Raw genomic sequence first — 19,955 nt, 5'->3', positions numbered from 1 at the left:
AACGCGTTAACCTGCGATTTGTCTCTTACCTAACTTAAACAGCGGAGGCGAGTAAGTGCCCCCTACAGGACCTGAAAGTACGCTATCCCCTTTTCTTTCTTTCTTTCTTCTTTAGCTCCGATATCGTAGGCGAACATGGGGAAAGCTCGGCGGAACATTTACTTTCGAAATAGGCGCATCATCATGACGATTGCACCAAAAGGTAAAATTTTAAAGATGGCCGCGTTCTTTACCGCAGGGCTATACTGGACCCTCCCGGTCTACAGGAGGCCTGCAGAGCTAGGACTAATTGTACGAGGAGGAACGTGCTGGTGCGCGTGCCGCCGCCTATACGTGCAGTGCTTCTTTTCCCTTCCGGTGGTTGGAGAGGGAGAGAGAGAGAGAAAAAAAAGGAGGACATGCCGTGGAAGCGGCACGTTCTACACTGTGCATCATCCGAGTACGTACGCAGACGAGCCACGGTCCTCCGCCTGGTTCTGCGCCCGGCGGCCTGGCCCCTAGAGGCCTGGCGGCTGGTCTGGGCGACTACCATCGGGGCGGCGGCGGAGTTTAGCGAGGGCGGTTGGTGGGACGGGCGCTTCGCCGCCGATCTATCGCAGCAGCAGCGGCAGAGGAAGACGTGGCCGGGACGATATAGTTTGCCGTCAGGAAGGCAGGCGCAGGCGGGCAGGCGGTCCGGTGAGACGGTTGCGGAGATGGGTGTCTGCCGCTGTATACAGGGCGCTGCTCTCGCGTTGTCCCTCGACAAGGACTGCTGACAAAGGGTGTTCGTGGGGATCGGCGCTGAGATCCCAGGCGGCACGCAAGTGCACGGGCACCTGCAGGCAGCCACAGATGTCCGGCCACGTGCGTGTGCTGGCTGGCTGCTGCTGCTGCCATGTCTGTGTGTGTGCCGCGCGCACGCCAGCAGTTGAGAGTGTCTGTGCGCGCGCGCACACACACTCCTCGCTGTATAGCTATAGCTAGTTGTCCCGAACTGCTGCCGCCCCCCCCCCTCGCCTGCTGCTGCTGCTGCTGCCGCTTCGTGCGTGCATATACATGCCGCTGCCGTCGGCGTTCGTTGCTGATTTCTTCTGCGGAGAAGAAATATATAGGCCGCCTTGGCTGCGCGCGAGCGCTCTATGCGAAACTCCGACAGCCGCCCGCGCTCACGCTTCCTTTTAGCGCGCGTACACACTATACGCGCGCAAAGCGTGAAACGTGCAAACGGCGGTGCGCGGGATGAGAGGCGACAGTTCGCGTTTATTACCACGCGAGCGCGCCCTGCACCCCGCTTCAGGGGCGCGTTCGCAAAAGGGAGACGCAGCGCGCTCGTTTGCCGCGCTGTGCGTTTTTTCATGCTTTCTTTCCCTAGCCGGGCGGGCGACGCAGCAGCGACGGCGGCGGCGGCGGCAGATTCGTGATGCGACGGTCGCGCGTGCGCCGGCGAAGGATTTGGTCGACGTAACAGGCGCGCGTCACGTGACCTGCGACAACTGTTCTGCGCCGAGCCGGCGAACTGTACTGCTGCCTGGCTGCCATCTTGTTTGGCTCCTTTTAATATTTTCTCCCTCACCTCTGCACGTGGAGCGGAAACCGCGCCCCTGTGCTAGCAATACAAAACCTATCCGGTCTTCCCCCCTCTTTCTCTTGGATTATTATTGTTATTATTATTATTATTATTATTATTATTATTATTATTATTATTATTATTATTATTATTATTATTATTATTATTTACGTTTACGTCTACGGTGGTTCTGTCAACTAGCGTCGGGGCACACAGCCACCGTAGCGGCGTATCACATGTTAGCTGTACAGGCGTGCTTTCAGTAAAAGTGTCGTCTGCTCGAAGCGTGGCCGATGGGAAATGCGAGCCGCTCCCGGCGAAATTTGTCGAGGAATTTAATCGTGCATATATTGATCGATTCGAACCATACATTGGGGACCTTCTTTCGCCTTGTGATTATTTTACCGATCAAACGATCGCTTTCACGTTCCGAACATACATGCCGTACATTTCCTTCGCATATCTTTCTTCAAAGTGCACTGACACCTCTTCATGTTGATTCTTTTAGTGCGCATATGTATTTTTTTTCCCCTTTTGCTTTGCCCCCGTCAGAATGCGACTGCCGCGGTAGGGAACCGAATACGCCACTTTGCGCTTAGTAACAGGATACCATGTGTATATATAATTGGTGGTAAAACTTCAAATTTGGGCTAGTTCGTTCATACTCGGAAAAAAACGCAGCGTGACTGCAACAAGGACAAGAAGAAACACAAGGCTACATCACAAGCGCTTGGGATGTAGCTTTGTGTTTCGTCTTGTCCTTGTCTCAACCGCACAGAGTTTTTATCCATGTGCCCAATTAACCGTCTTCGCGGTTCCGTGTGTTTATTATACAAAGTACGGCACTGTTGTCTGGAGTTGTCAGATGGGCAAGTTGGTTTAACTAGGCTCGCGATATATCTCTAGAGCTCTGCCCGCAGACTCCCAGGAAAAAAATTCCGCAGGGACCATTTTATGAGGGCCAATGTCGACTATCGAAAGAGCGAGCAAATAAGACAGAGAAAGCACGCGAAGATGGTGACAAAGGGGTCGCAGGAGATGGTGCCTCGAACAAACGTTTCGGCAGCAAACCGCTTTCCGAAAAGGCGCTCAGGCTGCTGATACCATTTTGGGACAACTTGTCTGCGTGATCCATCATTAACTACAGCTCGACAGGAGGACAAAGGACGGAAACGAAGTGAACACACACGGCGCTGTTCTTTTTTTCAACTGAGTTTTATTTGACGAGAGAAATAAGAGCCAAGTTAATACGCATGCGTAGACTGGCGTGGTTGAAAATGCCGCCACTGGGCTCGACAGAGATACACCTGTCGTGAAAATATTCTTACATTCTTCCCCTTCCCCTCTCTTCCCGCTCATGCGCGCGTCAACATTAGGGGAGGAAAATACAAAAAGAAAACCGACATGAAGATTACTGCACGCCGTCGTTGCCACCACCTTTCGATTTATGATTGCTTCGGAAACATTTTACCGCCTCATCACTCAATATGGCAGACGCCTGGCGAAGGCACATTTCTTTATTTTTACTAATGTGGAAAACCTTTCGAATGGTTCTTTTATTTTTGTCGCCGTGTCTGTCAATAAGAATCACCTTTTGGGATTGAGGGACAGAACCACACGAATTGTAGTGCTGGGCTAAATGCGTGTATGGGTGTTTATAATAATTATAATAATTTTATTTCTGCCTCAAGAAATACAGACAGGGGGAGCTGCAGAAAAATCTGTCATAAACAGCTTGACTCCGCCGCCTCTCTGTATCTGTTCTTTTTTATGCGTTAGCATTAGGAGTGTCAATTAGTATGTATGTATGTATGTATGTATGTATGTATGTATGTATGTATGTATGTATGTATGTATGTATGTATGTATGTATGTATGTATGTATGTATGTATGTATGTATGTATGTATGTATGTATATATATATATATATATATATATATATATATATATATATATATATATATATATATATATATATATATATATATATATATATATATATATATATATACGTGTGTTTGTGTGTGTGTGTATTAGACCATAAGAGATTTTCTATAAAATATTATTCATCCAGCAAACATGGCGTTTTTGTAGACGAGCTCCCAGGCGATGCGGACATATTATGCCGCAAATAACGTGAGCTTCAGAAGACTCATTAACAATAAATCATTGATTAACTGTTTCTTTAGTGCATTAGTGGCAGTTGTCTAAATGGCCATTTCGGAGGCAGTGATATTTTCATGGATGCCTAGCTTCTGAAAATCTTGAAAATCGCACCTGATTAGCGATATGCATCATCAAATTTCAAAGCTCAATCGAGGCAATACCGAGACTGACTGCGACCCGCTGCGCGTCAGACAACGACAATAGTGATGTATGTATAACAGGAAACAATGCGACTGACGTTGACATACATTGACTTCAACTTCATTTAATCGACTGTGACCTTAAACCTCGTTTACGGTATAGACATCGCGTTTCTTATTGACGGCAAAGCAACTAGCGAACAAGACTCTCAGCATCACCACCACTTCATTGCAATTCAAGTGGTAATAGCATCCTAATCTGGAATTGAATGACTGAAAACTTTTCATTCATAGATGCATCATATTGGTCACTTTTTGCCCGCGAAGTAAATAAATGTAATGCCAGGCTGAATTATATAATGCAGCTTTCTTCATGAGAGTGGGCTGCTCTGCACGTCACACTCTGTATCTAAAAGTTTGCATGATCTCAGCACAACTGCCAAAGACTTGAATAAGTGCCAAACAGATTTGGAAAAGAAAGCTTGGCATAACTACAAAGTTATTCTTCTCCCCTCCTGTGTTCTTCCTTTTGAACGTTTAGTTTTTTAAGCTCTTTGTGAGCTGCTGTACTGTTCTCGAATGAAAACATTTTGCTTCTGTCCGTCCGTCCGTCCGTCCGTCCGTCCGTCCGTCTGTCTGTCTGTCTGTCTGTCTGTCTGTCTGTCTGTCTGTCTGTCTGTCTGTCTGTCTGTCTGTCTGTCTGTCTGTCTGTCTGTCCGTCCGTCCGTCCGTGCGGCTGTCTGTCTGTCTGTCTGTCTGTCTGTCTGTCTGTCTGTCTGTCTGTCTGTCTGTCTGTCTGTCCGTCCGTCCGTCCGTCCGTGCGGCTGTCTGTCTGTCTGTCTGTCTGTCTGTCTGTCTGTCTGTCTGTCTGTCTGTCTGTCTGTCTGTCTGTCTGTCTGTCTGTCCGTCCGTCCGTCCGTCCGTCCGTCCGTCCGTCCGTGTGGCTGTCTGTCTGTCTGTCTGTCTGTCTGTCTGTCTGTCTGTCTGTCTGTCTGTCTGTCTGTCTGTCTGTCTGGCCGTCCGTCCGTCCGTCCGTCCGTCCGTCCGTCCGTGCGGCTGTCTGTCTGTCTGTCCGTCCGTCCGTGCGGCTGTCTGTCTGTCTGTCTGTCTGTCTGTCTGTCTGTCTGTCTGTCTGTCTGTCTGTCTGTCTGTCTGTCTGTCCGTCCGTCCGTCCGTCCGTCCGTGCGGCTGTCTGTCTGTCTGTCTGTCTGTCCGTCCGTCCGTCCGTGTGGCTGTCTGTCTGTCTGTCTGTCTGTCTGTCTGTCTGTCTGTCTGTCTGTCTGTCTGTCTGTCTGTCTGTCTGTCTGTCTGTCTGTCTGTCTGTCTGTCTGTCCGTCCGTCCTTGCGTCCGTCCGTCCGTCCGTGCGGCTGTCTGTCTGTCTGTCTGTCTGTCTGTCTGTCTGTCTGTCTGTCTGTCTGTCTGTCTGTCTGTCTGTCTGTCTGTCTGTCTGTCCGTCCGTCCGTCCGTCCGTGCGGCTGTCTGTCTGTCTGTCTGTCTGTCTGTCTGTCTGTCTGTCTGTCTGTCCGTCCGTCCGTCCGTCCGTCCGTCCGTGCGGCTGTCTGTCTGTCTGTCTGTCTGTCTGTCTGTCTGTCTGTCTGTCTGTCTGTCTGTCTGTCTGTCTGTCTGTCTGTCTGTCTGTCTGTCTGTCTGTCCGTCCGTCCGTGCGTCCGTCCGTCCGTCCGTCCGTGCGGCTGTCTGTCTGTCTGTCTGTCCGTCCGTCCGTCCGTCCGTCCGTGCGGCTGTCTGTCTGTCTGTCTGTCTGTCTTTCTGTCCATCCGTCCGTCCGTCCGTGCGGCTGTCTGTCTGTCTGTCTGTCTGTCTGTCCGTCCGTCCGTCCGTGTGGCTGTCTGTCTGTCTGTCTGTCTGTCCGTCCGTCCGTCCGTCCGTCCATGCGGCTGTCTGTCTGTCTGTCTGTCTTTCTGTCTGTCTGTCTGTCTCTCTGTCCGCCCGTCCGTCCGTCCGTCCGTCCGTCCGTCCGTCCGTCCGTCCGTCCGTCCGTCCGTCCGTCCGTGCGGCTGTCTGTCTGTCTGTCTGTCTGTCTGTCTGTCTGTCTGTCTGTCTGTCTGTCTGTCTGTCTGTCTGTCCGTCCGTCCATCCATGCGGCTGTCTGTCTGTCTGTCTGTCTGTCTGTCTGTCTGTCTGTCTGTCTGTCTGTCCGTCCGTCCGTCCGTCCATGCGGCTGTCTGTCCGTCCGTCCGTCCGTCCGTGCGGCTGTCTGTCTGTCTGTCTGTCTGTCTGTCTGTCTGTCTGTCTGTCTGTCTGTCTGTCTGTCTGTCTGTCTGTCTGTCTGTCTGTCTGTCTGTCTGTCCGTCCGTCCGTGCGGCTGTCTGTCTGTCTGTCTGTCTGTCTGTCTGTCTGTCTGTCTGTCTGTCTGTCTGTCTTTCCGTCCGTCCGTCCGTGCGTCTGTCTGTCTGTCTGTCTGTCTGTCTGTCTGTCTGTCTGTCTGTCTGTCTTTCCGTCCGTGCGTCTGTCTGTCTGTCTGTCTGTCTGTCTGTCTGTCTGTTTGTCTGTCTGTCCGTCCGTCCGTGCGGCTGTCTGCCTGTCTGTCTGTCTGTCTTTCCGTCCGTCCGTCCGTGCGTCTGTCTGTCTGTCTGTTTGTCTGTCTGTCCGTCCGTCCGCCCGTCCGTCCGTCCGTGCGTCTGTCTGTCTGTCTGTCTGTCTGTCTGTCTGTCTGTCTGTCTGTCTGTCTGTCTGTCTGTCTGTCTGTCTGTCTGTCTTTCCGTCCGTCCGTCCGTGCGTCTGTCTGTCTGTCTGTCTGTCTGTCTGTCTGTCTGTCTGTCTGTCTGTCCGTCCGTCCGTCCGTCCGTCCGTCCGTGCGTCTGTCTGTCTGTCTGTCTGTCTGTCTGTCTGTCTGTCTGTCTGTCTGTCTGTCTGTCTGTCTGTCTGTCTTTCCGTCCGTCCGTCCGTGCGTCTGTCTGTCTGTCTGTCTGTCTGTCTGTCTGTCTGTCTGTCTGTCTGTCTGTTTGTCTGTCTGTCCGTCCGTCCGTCCGTGCGTCTGTCTGTCTGTCTGTCTGTCTGTCTGTCTGTCTGTCTGTCTGTCTGTCTGTCTGTCTGTCTGTCTGTCTGTCTTTCCGTCCGTCCGTCCGTGCGTCTGTCTGTCTGTCTGTCTGTCTGTCTGTCTGTCTGTCTGTCTGTCTGTCTGTCTGTCTGTCTGTCTGTTTGTCTGTCTGTCCGTCCGTCCGTCCCTCCGTCCGTGCGTCTGTCTGTCTGTCTGTCTGTCTGTCTGTCCGTCCGTCCGTCCGTCCGTGCGTCTGTCTGTCTGTCTGTCTGTCTGTCTGTCTGTCTGTCTGTCTGTCTGTCTGTCTGTCTGTCTGTCTGTCTGTCTGTCTGTCTGTCTGTCTGTCTGTCTGTCTGTCTGTCTGTCTGTCTGTCGGTCGGTCGGTCGGCATCCAGGAACTCAACGATCGCCGATGAGAATAATCAAACGGAAGGTAATAGTAAACACAGTCCCAAGAAAAAGAGAACAAACAAACAAAAAACAAAGCACACATACACATGGCTGCGAGCACGATACAGAGTCATTTGCATATCTTGGGGTCTCTCGTATGCAGCGTAGATCGTGCACGCTTTTCTTTAGCTCGGTAGCTGCCTTGGCGCTGCTACGTTATGTGTACTGCTTTGAAAGTTTCAGTTTCACAAATGTTGCTAAAACATTAGGCAAGCTGGGATGATGCTGCTTTGCAGATTCTTTGTCTTTCGTCGGGCATTGTGTGCGCGAACAACGATACTCATTAACCAGATAATTAATTAAAGATCCCTGCTCACAAAATTTTAATTATGGACTGTGTCGCACATGTAATCGTGTAACTACAGCCGATGAATGGTCAAACAGTGCCCACCGAAATAAATCTTGAGGTAAGTCTCGTTTCCGAGATAGTCCCCAGATCTGCCACAAAATACGTAAGCATCCAACTTAGCCTTGTCGTACACGTCTTGTGCAAGCCAACAAGCTATCGCAGCGGAGGGCGGCGAAAGCACTGTTGCAGTTTTAAGATCAAGTGGCTGGGGCCTGAGTTGATGTTTGCAGTGCTACAAGTGCTACTGTGCGGTGATAGTGCGCGGTGATAGTGGCCGTCTGTGATTGTGCATCTCTCGCTCTCTACTTTCCTATGTCTTTACCTCCCACTCCCTTCTCTCCCCAGTGCAAGGTAGCAAACCGGATTGTTTTCTTCTGGTTAACCTTTCTGCCTTTTCTCTTCTGTCTCTCTCTTTGTCTCTTGAGCGGCAACGCTTATACACTCCCGGCTTCATCTACATCTATCTTTCTTAAGGGCCAGCTACGCAATCGCATTTCGGTAGTGACGAAAGCACAGGCATCGTGCGCCGTGAAATATTAAGCGCGAAGAGACAGCGCCAAAAATACACCCGAAATGCGTATTCCGTGGGGTCGCTTGACTGAACGATATGGTGGGGTATAGCTTGTTGTCCTCAACAAAAACAAAAGCGATTGCTTAGTGTCACTGAAAACGAAGCTTTAAGTCCCAGCAAGAACAGCAGTAGTTGCCCAGAGGACGTTTACGTGACAGCGATGACGATATTTGATAACCACGATGGTGCGGCGACGCACACTTCGTGGACCCGTGTGACGGCGATGACGTCACGACGGCGAAGAGGACAATGCCGACAAATTAGACGGCACCTCAAACGCCGCGGACCTAGGATAATCTTGGGAGGACAAATTGAGTTGTCTTTTCTTGTATGTTTAGCAATAGAATGTCTCAGTAACCTGCAGCCCGCAGATAACATTACTGCTTTCGGCAGCGCTGGAGATGACTCACAGAGCTTTTCTTGCCCACCTTGCATTCTTCAAGTAAGCAGGCGAAGAAATTCAACGCGTTGTTGAGAAAATGCGCTGTTTATGCATGAACAAAGAAATTGATTGTAAAAAATAACTGCGTTCGCCTTTTTGGTACAAGGTGGTCACGGGGATTACGCACAGCCGAAAACATGGGAGTGAAATGGCCCGATGCCTTCGTATATGAAGCCGCACCTTGCAAAGATCGCGAAAAAGAAAGTGGCGCTCTTACGTGAGCATATGCCGGATTTCTCATGTTGAACTCCTTATTACCAGATATACCCCACCAAGTTCTAGTTATATTAGACCACAAGAGTGGACACCGTCAAGGTTACTGCTGCACCTTCCTGTTCAAGTAATCGCAAAGCAACTTCGAGAACCATCCTGAGGTCTCAACCAACTAAGTGTGTCTAGACGTGCTTCTAAGGAAGCATGCATCGAACCATGTGTGCCTGAAAATTGATTGTTTTTTAGTCCCAACCACAAAATGTGGGTTGTCCGCCTCAGGCCGCGGTTAGCGTCGTCGGAGCTTTGTTTTCTGATTCAAAACCAGCACTGCCTCAGGGGAAGTACCTCCATCAATGGGCGCTGCAACCCTGCACTATTTGGCAGACCAGATGACGATTCCCTGCTTCTTTGCGCCATGCGCGATGCTTCCGCATTCTACCATTCTGTGCCCGATTACAGACGCATTCGCTTTCTAAGGATTGACCAAGATTTTGGACTGAAGTTACCATCCGTGCATGCCGAGAAGCCATGCAATTTGACTCAAGGTTGCTTTCACTACACGTTATGCCACCCTTACTGGTATAGAGTGTACAGCTCGAACTCTATTTCGTGCATTCAGCTTGAAACAATCTGTGTGTCTACTCTAGGTATAGCAGTAAAAAATGGTAGTCCTTGAATAAAGCTTTCCCCCACAGCCACACGTTACCATAGTTATTTTTTACAATAAATGCACGCTTGTGTATTCATTAAATGCTTGAACAACTGCCGTTATTCCGAAATACGCAAATTCTAAATATTCACTTTCATTCATTTATGTAAGCCATCGAAACTAATAGATAGAAAATAACTAGAACATCCCAGGGCATGTAAAAAAAAAAAAAGCCCCACTGCCGAACGACGTTCTATAGAGGCTTGCCTAACACAGCTTCAGTAACTGTGACATTTTTTACTGCACTGTAAATACTTCAGTGTGGTTACAGAACGTGCATATGTTATATCAAAGCCCTACATTTGAGAGCATTATCTAGCCCATTCATTAGCAGACCCCTTCCCCCCTCCAATAATCGTTTAGTGTAAAGTTCATAAATCTTAATCACAAGGTGTCCCTCCACTAATCAGTGACATGAGCAAAACTTTGCGTAACTGGCAATGTAACACATGTCGATATTTAAGTGACAACTTCTTTATAACAGGCGATAAAACTGCATGCATACATAATGACTTCTTTCAAAGGACAAGTCTATAGAGGTGCGCGAATGACAATTTTTGAGACCAGATCGAATACGAATAGAATGTTGAGTGCAACAAGCGAATCGAATCGAATATCATATACCTTTGGAATAGATTTCGAATAACGAGCAGCCATTCTCACAATGGATACAACGCCAAATTTGTTTCCTAGTATCCATAACGTAAGAAACTTTGTCATTACGATGCACGTTATAAAGCGTCGTTTATAAAAACCATAAATGGAGCATCAGGAACAATGAAGCGCTTTGCTCGCATACACAGGGCTCTTAGGAGAAAGCGAATGGTCGCTGTAAAACTGGTCAAATCTGGATCCATGAGGGACGTAGCCTGCCCATCTCTTTGAGTTCTCAGTTTTTATGCCTTTGCTATGCTCGCGGGGATGAAAGTGATCGTACTTCTGCTCCAGTTTTATGTCCGCTTGCACACAGTTGACGAAAACTATTCGAAAAATGTTCCTATTCACGAATAATGGCTATTCGACTTGAAGGCTGAATCGAATAGGACTGTTCAATTCGTTATTCGAAATTTCTTGATGTTGCACATCCCTACACAAGTCCAATGAAGCGTAACGCAGGCAGCTTTCTGGGTGCGTTTATTTTGTCATTAATTAGGTGCCGCACACATCAACGTGAGATTTCGAGGCGAGCTGTCTAACTATATACGTACAGGTAATAATAATAATAATAATAATAATAATAATAATAATAATAATAATAATAATAATAATAATAATAATAATAATAATAATAATAATAATAATAATAATAATAATAATAATAATAATAATAATAATAATCCTGGCTACGCCCACTGCAGGGCAAAGGCCTCTCCCATACTTCTCCAACTACCCCGGTCATGTGCTAATTGTGGCCATGCTGTCCTTGCAAACTTCTTAATATCATCCGTCCATCTAACTTTCTGCCGCCCCATGCTACGCTTCCCTTCTCTTGGAATCCAGTCCGTGACCCTTAATGACCATCGATTGTCTTCCCTCCTCATTACATGCCCTGCCCATGCCCAATTCTTTTTCTTGACTTCAACTGGGATGTCATTAGCTCGCGTTTGTTCCTTCACCCAATCTGCTCTCTTCTTATCCCTTAACGTTACACCCACCATTCTTCTTTCCGTAGCCCGTTGCGTCGTTCTCAATTTAAGTAGAACCCTTTTCGTAAGCTTCCAGGTTTCTGCCCCGTAGGTGAGTACTGGTAAGACGCAGCTGTTATACGCTTTTCTCTTGAGGGATAATGGCAACGTGCTGTTCATGATCTGAGAATGTCTGCCGAACGCACCCCAGTTTATTGTTTTATTTCTGATTATTTCAGTCTCATGATCCGGATCCGCGGTCACTACCTGCCCTAAGTAGATGTATTCCCTTACCACTTCCAGTGCCTTGCTACCTATCGTAAACTGCTGTTCTCTTCCGAGATTGTTAAACAATACTTTAGTTTTCTGCAGATTAATTTTTAGACCCACCCTTCTGCTTTGCCTGTCCAGGTCAGTGAGCATGCATTGCAATAGGTCCCTTGAGTTACTAAGCAAGGCAATTTCATCAGCGAATCGCAAGTTACTGAGGTATTCTCCATCAACTCTTATCCCCAGTTCTTCCCAATCCAGGTCTCTAATTACGTCCTGCAAACACGCTGTGAATAACATTGGATGTACAGGTGGTCTGATTCATATGAGCGTTTTTGTATAGTAGGCGTTCGTGAAATTTTTTTCTGAAGGTATGGCAGGGTTGTAAGTACCAACACATAGGTCACGATTTTGATAGATCATGGCAGGTTTTCATGGAATTGTAGACTTCAATATGCGACAGAAGTATCATGGCCTGTCGACTTTACCACGTTTTCTCCTGGGTGCAGTCGAATTCTCTTATTCCCCCACTCTATCCTCTATTCCCTTGCCCCTCTTGCCTCTTTTCAATGTAGCAAACCGGTCCTTGAAATGTTTGGTTGACCTCGATACCTTCTTCTCAATGCCATAAGGGAGTCATAACGTATGCAGGAGTTTGGTGGTCATAAATACTGTTCGTGGTAATTGAATTAAGGGTTCAAAGAGTAGCCGGAATCTTGGTTTCGAAACGCGAGCTTGGTATCCGCACAGCTTTGTAGAATCTCACAAAACATCCAGGCTAACGTTATGTACAAAAAAACAAAAGAAATCGGGAAAGCCGTTTGTTTCTTCACAGCTCTGTAGAATTTCATAAAACACCCAAGCTAACGTTATGTATAAAAAAAAAACTAAAGAAACTGGGGAAGCCGTTTGTTTCTTCACATCACTGTAGATATTCATGAAACACCCAGGCTAACGTTATGTATAAAAAAAATAAAAGAAACTGGGAACGCCGTTTGTTTCTTTAACAAATACTACGACTTATTCCTACTTAGTATTCATGCTGTCACTGCATTCTTTTAGGGGTGGCAGCGCAGCTGATGTTGCAGAGATTCCACCCGTTGATGCAGCGGGTGGATATAACCAGTTACAGTTACTGTTGGCGTTCGTACTACCTTATACGGATTAGACCTTTCGTTACACAGGCGTGGTCTAACGGAAAGAATAGATTATAGAAGAGCCACCCTGCAGATTCACACTCCATGTTGAATGTGGATGTCGGAAAAGGGTGGCCTGGAATGTCGACAATCTCTCGGCCTTGCTGAAGTCATAAAGTCATAAACTGACGCTGTACGACAGCGTTGCTTTTCCAACTGTGTGCACCAAGTCATTGTCCTATATATAACTAAGTTTGATGTACCAGTCTTTTGGTACGTCACCATACACCGATGTCTTTTACTGAACGCTTTTGCACAAACATCTTGCACTGATTATACCTACAGGCCTACCTTTAGGTATGATATACAGGCCTACCGCTACATTTTGCAGCATTGCTTTAGTAAAGCTTCTCCACACATGCTTCCTCAAGTATTTGCAAAATATTTTACACTGGATTGTTTTTTTACACTGCAAAGTATTTGGACTTGTCGTGGCGCTCTTTGGTCAAACTTCTCCCTTACGCCAGAAAGACCTACAAATAAGTCAGTCAGACCTTCTGTTAAGCATGGATGGTCGCCAGCTGCAAGGTGGTTAGATTTATATCAGAAAGGCTATCTGCAGACACGACAGGTCAAGTCCTGGTGGCCCTAGTGAGACATGGTAAAGGCTCGAATAAATAATGTTACACCAAATCATATCGAACTATTCTGCAAAACGCCTTGGCCCCGAAAATCAGGACGCGTTGTAGGCATAGCATACACACTCACTTCTGTCCCTCGTCCGGCCACTGCTCCTGGAGCTTCTGGACTGGTGAGTCTGTTGCGGCTGCGTCTGGGACGCTTGCGGTTGCTGTTGCGCTGGCTGATGCGCCGTCGCCTGCGTCTGCTGGCGCTGGTGATGCTGCTGCGGCTGCTGTTGTGGCAGCACGTAGCTGACGTCCCTGGAAAGAAACGCAGCTCCAGTGGCGGCGGCGGCGGTCGGCGGGAGCACCGTGGCGACCGGCGCCGCCGCTGTGAGCACACCGGCGTGGTGTCCGTACGCGGTCGTCCTCGGCACAATGTCCACACCCGACGGGACAAACACCTCGCCGTGCACCACTTCACCGGCGCCGCTGCCGCCGTCCACCAGGACTGCTCCGCGGCTGGCACTGCCTTTGACGAGCTTCAAGTGCTGCTGCTGAGTCTGCGGCAGTGGCTGGCCATCGTCAGAGAGGATTCGCACCGAGTAGCTGCCGCCGGGAGAGGTGAGCAGGTACGGCTGTCCCTGCGCGTGGTGGTGGGACGGCGGCAGTTCTTGGAACTCGCCGTGTGGGCCTGGAGAGCCCTGGTTGAGCGTCATCATGCGGTAGTCGCAAGGCATGTGGTCGGGACCAGCGGCGCCGACGATGGCGAGTTGTTCGGGGGTTGGTTGCGCCAGCGGGTCGAGCACATACATCTCCTGCAAGCCTTCCTGGTGCGGGCCGCCGACCACAACGGCCGCCTGCGACGGAGACACGGGCCACTCGACGCGCAGCTCGGCCAGCTCGGGTGAGCCACTGGGCGTTGTGGCAGCGTCCTCATCTTCGACCGCAGCGACCGAGATTATGGTCGGTACCAGCGTGGGCGAATGTGCAACGTTGTCGGAGGCGTCGTTGTCCACCTGATCTTCCTCGGCGGCATGTGCGGCCATGATGGTAGCCGGACACGTTTCGTAAGCCACGACTTCTTCGACGACCTCGTATTTGACCTGAACGGGCTCGTCGTCGTCCATGTCCTGCGTCGCTTGGTGATGCATAACGATTTCGGTGACTCCCTGAGACGACTGCACTGAAGGCGGCGACACCGCGCGGTTAGGACTCCCATGTTGGATGTTGTCAGTGGCTTTCCTTCTGCCAACTACCTGTACAGATACGTGAAAAATAGTGGCTGTAGGTCTCGTCACCACTGTGGAATGCAGATCTTTCTTTACCTAATGAAAAGGTTGCATTTTCTCTTTAAAATGTCAGCAACAATGAATCATTTAAATGTAACAAAAAAAAAGGCGCTTCTCGCAATGTGGAGATGTTCTCGCCGCGCCTCTTTTCCAGAATTTCCCGCCATTTATGTTTTCTGGGCTATAGTTGTTGTTCTTGCTACAGGTGCTGTTGTTTATTCTGGTTGTTGTTGATTATGTTGTTTATTGTAACGCCTCTCTCTCTGTCTTTCTTGTCCTAATAAGCATTTACGCAACTAGTGGTATACAAGAGTTCCGTGTTCGCCCACTGCCAAATTTTGGAGAGCAGAACTTGTCTTCGTCTTCATCGTGACCAAGACTTCCGAAACAAAGTTGGCTAACCTTCCGCCAGTGCGTGTCTTCTGTGTGTTTTTTTAAAAACTCCAGCTACGTGAATTTTGTTTACATGATTTACTGGTGTGCGTGTTGCTTATTAAAGCAATGAGAAATAAGATAAATGAGTACGGATTGTCATAACGACAATCTGCAAATACTACAGTATTTTTTACTCACGAAACAGCCGACATTTGTTTTGTTCGGGAAATGAGGGTTATGGGGTTAAAAACCTGCGAACGCACGCGCAAGGCACTCTTTACTGCCGGACACGTGAAACCATAAAACCGAAATAAAGCAACCTTTATTTCCATATGCATCCGAGTCAATATACTCTCCCTCTCTCTCAATAAGTGCAGTTATCAAGCGTTAAAGTAACTTGTTAATCACTGCACATGTCTGAACATCAACAGAGAGGAACATATTTCGTCGCGACATTATATTTACTCATTTGGCCATCAAATGCAGTTGCGCTTTGCACCTCTTGACACTGAGAGTATCTCCTTCCCTCCCTGTCCTTTCTTTCTTTCCATCCCTTAAACCCCTTCCCCGTGTAGGGTAGCAAACCGGACGTGCGACCGGTTGACCTCCCTACCTTTCCTTCCTTCTTTTCCTCCTCCTCCTCTTTATCCTCCTTATAGTATGTGAGATAAAGATTGGAATGTGGCAATGTTGTATAACCTGTATACTAAACGAGATACAAACTAGAGATAATACAGAGAAAGACGGTTAGGGTAATTTATGATAAATACAGGCACTCTGATTCATCCAGCACAGCTTTTAAAATACTGCAGGAATTTCGCCACTTTAGTGCCGAGCGAAAAATACTAGCTTAGAACTTAAGTACCAAATAATAAACCACCAGATAAACATTTACGCGTCAAAAATATGTCTCCAAATCTAAAACAAGACCAACTAGACACAAACACGCCCAAATGCTTACAGAATACTCCTTTTAAACTGAATGTTCTATAAATCCTTTTTTCCCTCTTGCTACTTAGGAATATAACAACTTGGATCCTTCTATTACTATCTGACATCCTTTGATAAATTTTTGATAGCAGTTCGAAATTATGTAGACAACGAATAGTGTGCTAGTTAATTAGAAATTGTGAATGCTTGTGCCTTATATAACTTTATTTCATTATTTCATTTTTTTATGTTTTTTGCGGCTCCTGATGTTTTGTTTCATTGCATTTTAACCTTCCTTTTAACCTGAACATTTGTTTATTCATTATGGCCCATTCCCGTTCTCTTGTGCTGTAACTAATGTATAAACTATAGTATTTAATATTTTAAACACTGTTCTTGTACATGCCCCTCCAGCTATAATCCAGTATAGTACAGACAGTATGTGAACTAAATGAAATCTGAAAAAGCCGACGACTAAAGTTGACAATAAATAAATCAATTCAATCAATGCGCTGAATAAAAATTTCAATTTCCCTCGGTGTAGTCCATTTTCTGCTAACTTTCGTTAAAGTTCTTAACAAACAGATCCGAACATGGCGCGCAGATGGAAATGATATCTGGTGTATTCGGCGCTTACAGTTATATCAGAGGTCGTGCAGCAATTTAGTGAACATGGAGACACCAAACCGGTATCCAAGGCTGTCCTGTACTGATCCACCACGTAAACAGGTACCTCTTGGCTGCCCAGCAATTCTCCACCGCTACTTGCATAGAGAGGAGCGTCGATCAAATAGTATATCGGACACCGGGATAGCTGCGTAGATAAGTTAACGATGTTTGCCGGGGCATCCTACATGTTGAGTTGGGATCTAGCGGAATGCGATCCTGGTGAATCATGTCACTTCGAACCCAATGTCTAGAAGTCTTACAGGTGCCGTCAAGAGAACACGGATGAACGCGGCGAGTGCTTACACAAGCAGCAAGAAAACATGAGACTCATCCGCGCTTTAGCACAACTGAATTTAGGACTAACAGGCTTTGAGAATGCTATAGCTTGGCCACGTAAATACAATTCTAGTAGTTGTATAGCAGCAATGTCAGTCAACGCGCGCATGTGTGAGCGCGCAAAAAAGGCGAGCATTTTGAACTCACGACGCGGTGAGCAAAGAACGGTGTGTTTTGGCACAAGTAGCCACAGGAGACGGTGGGTGCTGTCACAGCGGCAGAAGCATATGTTCGTCCCTACATTGATATCTCTGTCGTTCAAGAGCTTGAAATGCGTGATTGGTGGCCCCATTACAAATGTGGACCAAACACACCCCTTGCGTGCTGTAAGTCACAATGAAGCGAAGCTCTCTGCCGACGAGCCTCGAGCTGCTAGAAACATGAGACACATCTGCTTCTAGCATTCCTGAAGAATGCGGTGTTTCCCGGCGTGAAGTAATATCCTTGTGTTTATCAGCATGATTCGGGTGGAGCACATGCCGTTCCAAGGTTCAAATCAGCCTGAAAATTTGAACGATGAGGAAGTGACATGTTCAGGTTAGCTACACATTGACGTTATCAGAATAGCGAATAGAAAAATAACGCGAGGTGAAAGTGAAGAACGGGCGGTGGCGCAAATCTTCGAAATCTCGAAGTAGCTCCATTTGAATTTACACGTTGTGGCAATGTCGGCTAGCTCATAGTGAGTTGCTGACCGTCAACAAAAGGTTGTTATTGCCATTGAAAATGCACCAGAACTCAACCTGACAACTTTTTTTGAAGACATTTCTGTTATAAAGGAGATAAAAATTCACGAAAAATAAAGTAAAAATATGAAGTCACAAAGTGAAGGAGTCGGTGTGACTTGGTTGCAGAATTCTCGATGTTTAACATTCATTTGCACTGCGATTAGGTCTTCTTTTCCGATCCAAAAATTGGGTGGAAAGTCGGGCTTGTTGGTGTATCTTGACTATACGAACATCGTGTGAAAGACAAAGCGGAAGAGAGTAAACGCACACAGCGCAAACACACACAGTCCAACAGGACTAATCTACCAGAATCAATCACATTACCGTTTATCTCCAATGCCCTTTATCACGACAGCCACCTTCTCCAACTCCGACGAATGCCTACTTATTTCACACATAGGCATGCAGCGTACTTCTAAATCTTTTGTTCCGTGCAAAAAACTTTGAAAACAAATGAAGTCCCGAGAAAATTTCAACTCCACCAGTTTGTAGGCGGCTTGTTTGGCATTCAGGGGTCACTGATCGGATGGGTGTCTGTAAATTTGAGGAACCGGCAACGTCCGCAACCAACAAAGTGACGAGTAAGAGTGATATGGTCATTGTTCGGCATCTGGAACGCCGCACACGTGTAAGCGAACACACCAACGGGCGCGTCAAAAAGTGGGCGTAACGGCAAGCACACACACAGACAAACAGTCGTTCAGGCCACATGGCGGCTCGCATGCAGACGCTTGGCGGCAGCGGCTTTCTTGACGGAGAGAGAACAACAAACCTCGTGTCCTCACACCCGGCCTTTTGAGCCAAGCGCTGTTATTCCGCGGCAAGCGATGTCAAAACAACACATATACAGTGGCGACCAGGCGTTAATTACCGATCGAATTCCAGCGAATTGATGGTACCCCCAGAGAGTGCGAGATGGGTATATGATGAAAACACCGGCGCGATGTTTCGTTGAGTACGATGTGTTCATAGGCTTCGTCGTTTTAGGCTTACTCGCGCTTCCGCTGTGACAGAGCAGTCTCCACAAGCCAGAGCTTACCGCTTTTGCCCCTCAGCTTATGTGGCTCGGGAACCATGGGCCCTTTCGTCATGCAAAAATATCTTTAAATCGAGCTTTCAGTTGTACATCATGCAATACGCAAGCAATCGCGTCGAGTCTACTCAACTATGAAATCGTTGCCGGAATCTCGGGTTGCTATGGATGCGCGCGCGTTTTCGGATTCGGGCCGCTCGTCACTCTTCGATGCTTCGGGCGTATACTCTTGTTGCTTCTCAAAGAACGCTTAAGCCGGGGTTTTCCCTGCCCATTACGTCAGCACGCATCGGCTCTAATCTCCGATTACGAGCATCGTAGATGTAATCTGGCGGAGCTGCGGAATCGCCCGGGGCTTGAGCCCGGGTTTCACGATGCATCGGTTAGGCTTAGCGCGTGCCGTGGAAGCGGACAACGAAAAGGCGAGGATGTCCCGCCGGGCGTCCCAAGAACCGCTGGTGTCCCTCACCTGGCCATCGGGCGCAACGGCGACCGGTGTCGTCTGCGGCGGTTCCAGGCGTCGTCTTTTTTTCGTCTGCGGTTCCGAGTTGCCCTCGTCCATGTTGGCACGAGCAGCCGGTAGACCAGTTGCGCGAGTACCGCGGCCTGCCAATGCGTGACGTCGGCGGCAGACCTCGGGGCGGAGCGGCGGCGCTTGGGGCCCCGCCTTCGCACGAGCCTGATAGGAGAGCGTCCACGGCGCCGGCCGCGTAACGGAGAGCGCTGGCGCGCGCGCGAGCGCGGTGTGTCTGTGCGCTGCAGCGATCTCGCGCCAGGGAGAGTGCGCGGCGGCAGCCATTGCTGTCGTCCTCCGCTGCCCTCCTGGACGCGAGCGCCGTATCCTTTCTCGCCCTGGCGAAACACACGCTCTCCTTTTGTTTCTTTACCCCCGGCTCTTTGTAGTTTGATTCTTTCCTGCGCTTCGAAAAAGCCCTACTCGAGGGTGGTGGTGGTACAAACTTTATTTAGTGAAGGCCAAACAAGAAAGGAAATTAAGATGCCGCCGTTCCGTGGGTGGCCTTCAGGCTGCCGGTCGTGGCCACCAGATCATGCCTGGCGGTGACTTCCGCTGCCCAGATCGTTAGCCGTAGCTGGACATCCGGCTCCGAGCTGGCCAAAGCAGCCTCCCACAGCTGCGGACTAGATACATGCCAAGCGGCAGGGGGTGAGTGTTTAGGGCACGAATACAGAATATGAGCATAGTCTGCTCGTGGGTGACTGCAGAGCGTGCATTCAGGTGAGAAGGCACCGGGGTGGGATCATGTTTGGGAGCACCCTGAGTGTTTCTCTGTATAGGTGCGTTTACCTGTGGATGCGGGGGAGCAACCTGTTGCTTTCATGGCGGGAAACGA

The 19,955-nt window shown here is 48.5% G+C and overlaps 1 protein-coding gene across 1 annotated transcript in view; it reads right to left on the bottom strand.

Moving 5' to 3' along the window:
* Positions 1-19,229, bottom strand: part of LOC135915418 (uncharacterized) — a 35,336-nt gene extending 16,107 nt beyond the window's left edge. The window contains exons 1-2 of the mRNA XM_065448472.1: positions 19,073-19,229; positions 13,389-14,499 (exon numbers count right to left, since the gene is read on the bottom strand). Coding sequence (XP_065304544.1) covers positions 13,389-14,499; positions 19,073-19,165 — 1,204 coding nt within the window. The 5' untranslated portion in view covers positions 19,166-19,229. The remainder of the gene's footprint in view (positions 1-13,388; positions 14,500-19,072) is intronic.
* Positions 19,230-19,955: the final 726 nt, after the last annotated feature.

The sequence above is a fragment of the Dermacentor albipictus genome, chromosome 4 (genome assembly GCF_038994185.2).
Source record: "Dermacentor albipictus isolate Rhodes 1998 colony chromosome 4, USDA_Dalb.pri_finalv2, whole genome shotgun sequence".
NCBI lineage: Eukaryota > Metazoa > Arthropoda > Arachnida > Ixodida > Ixodidae > Dermacentor > Dermacentor albipictus.
This window is presented reverse-complemented; position numbering and strand designations above follow the sequence as displayed.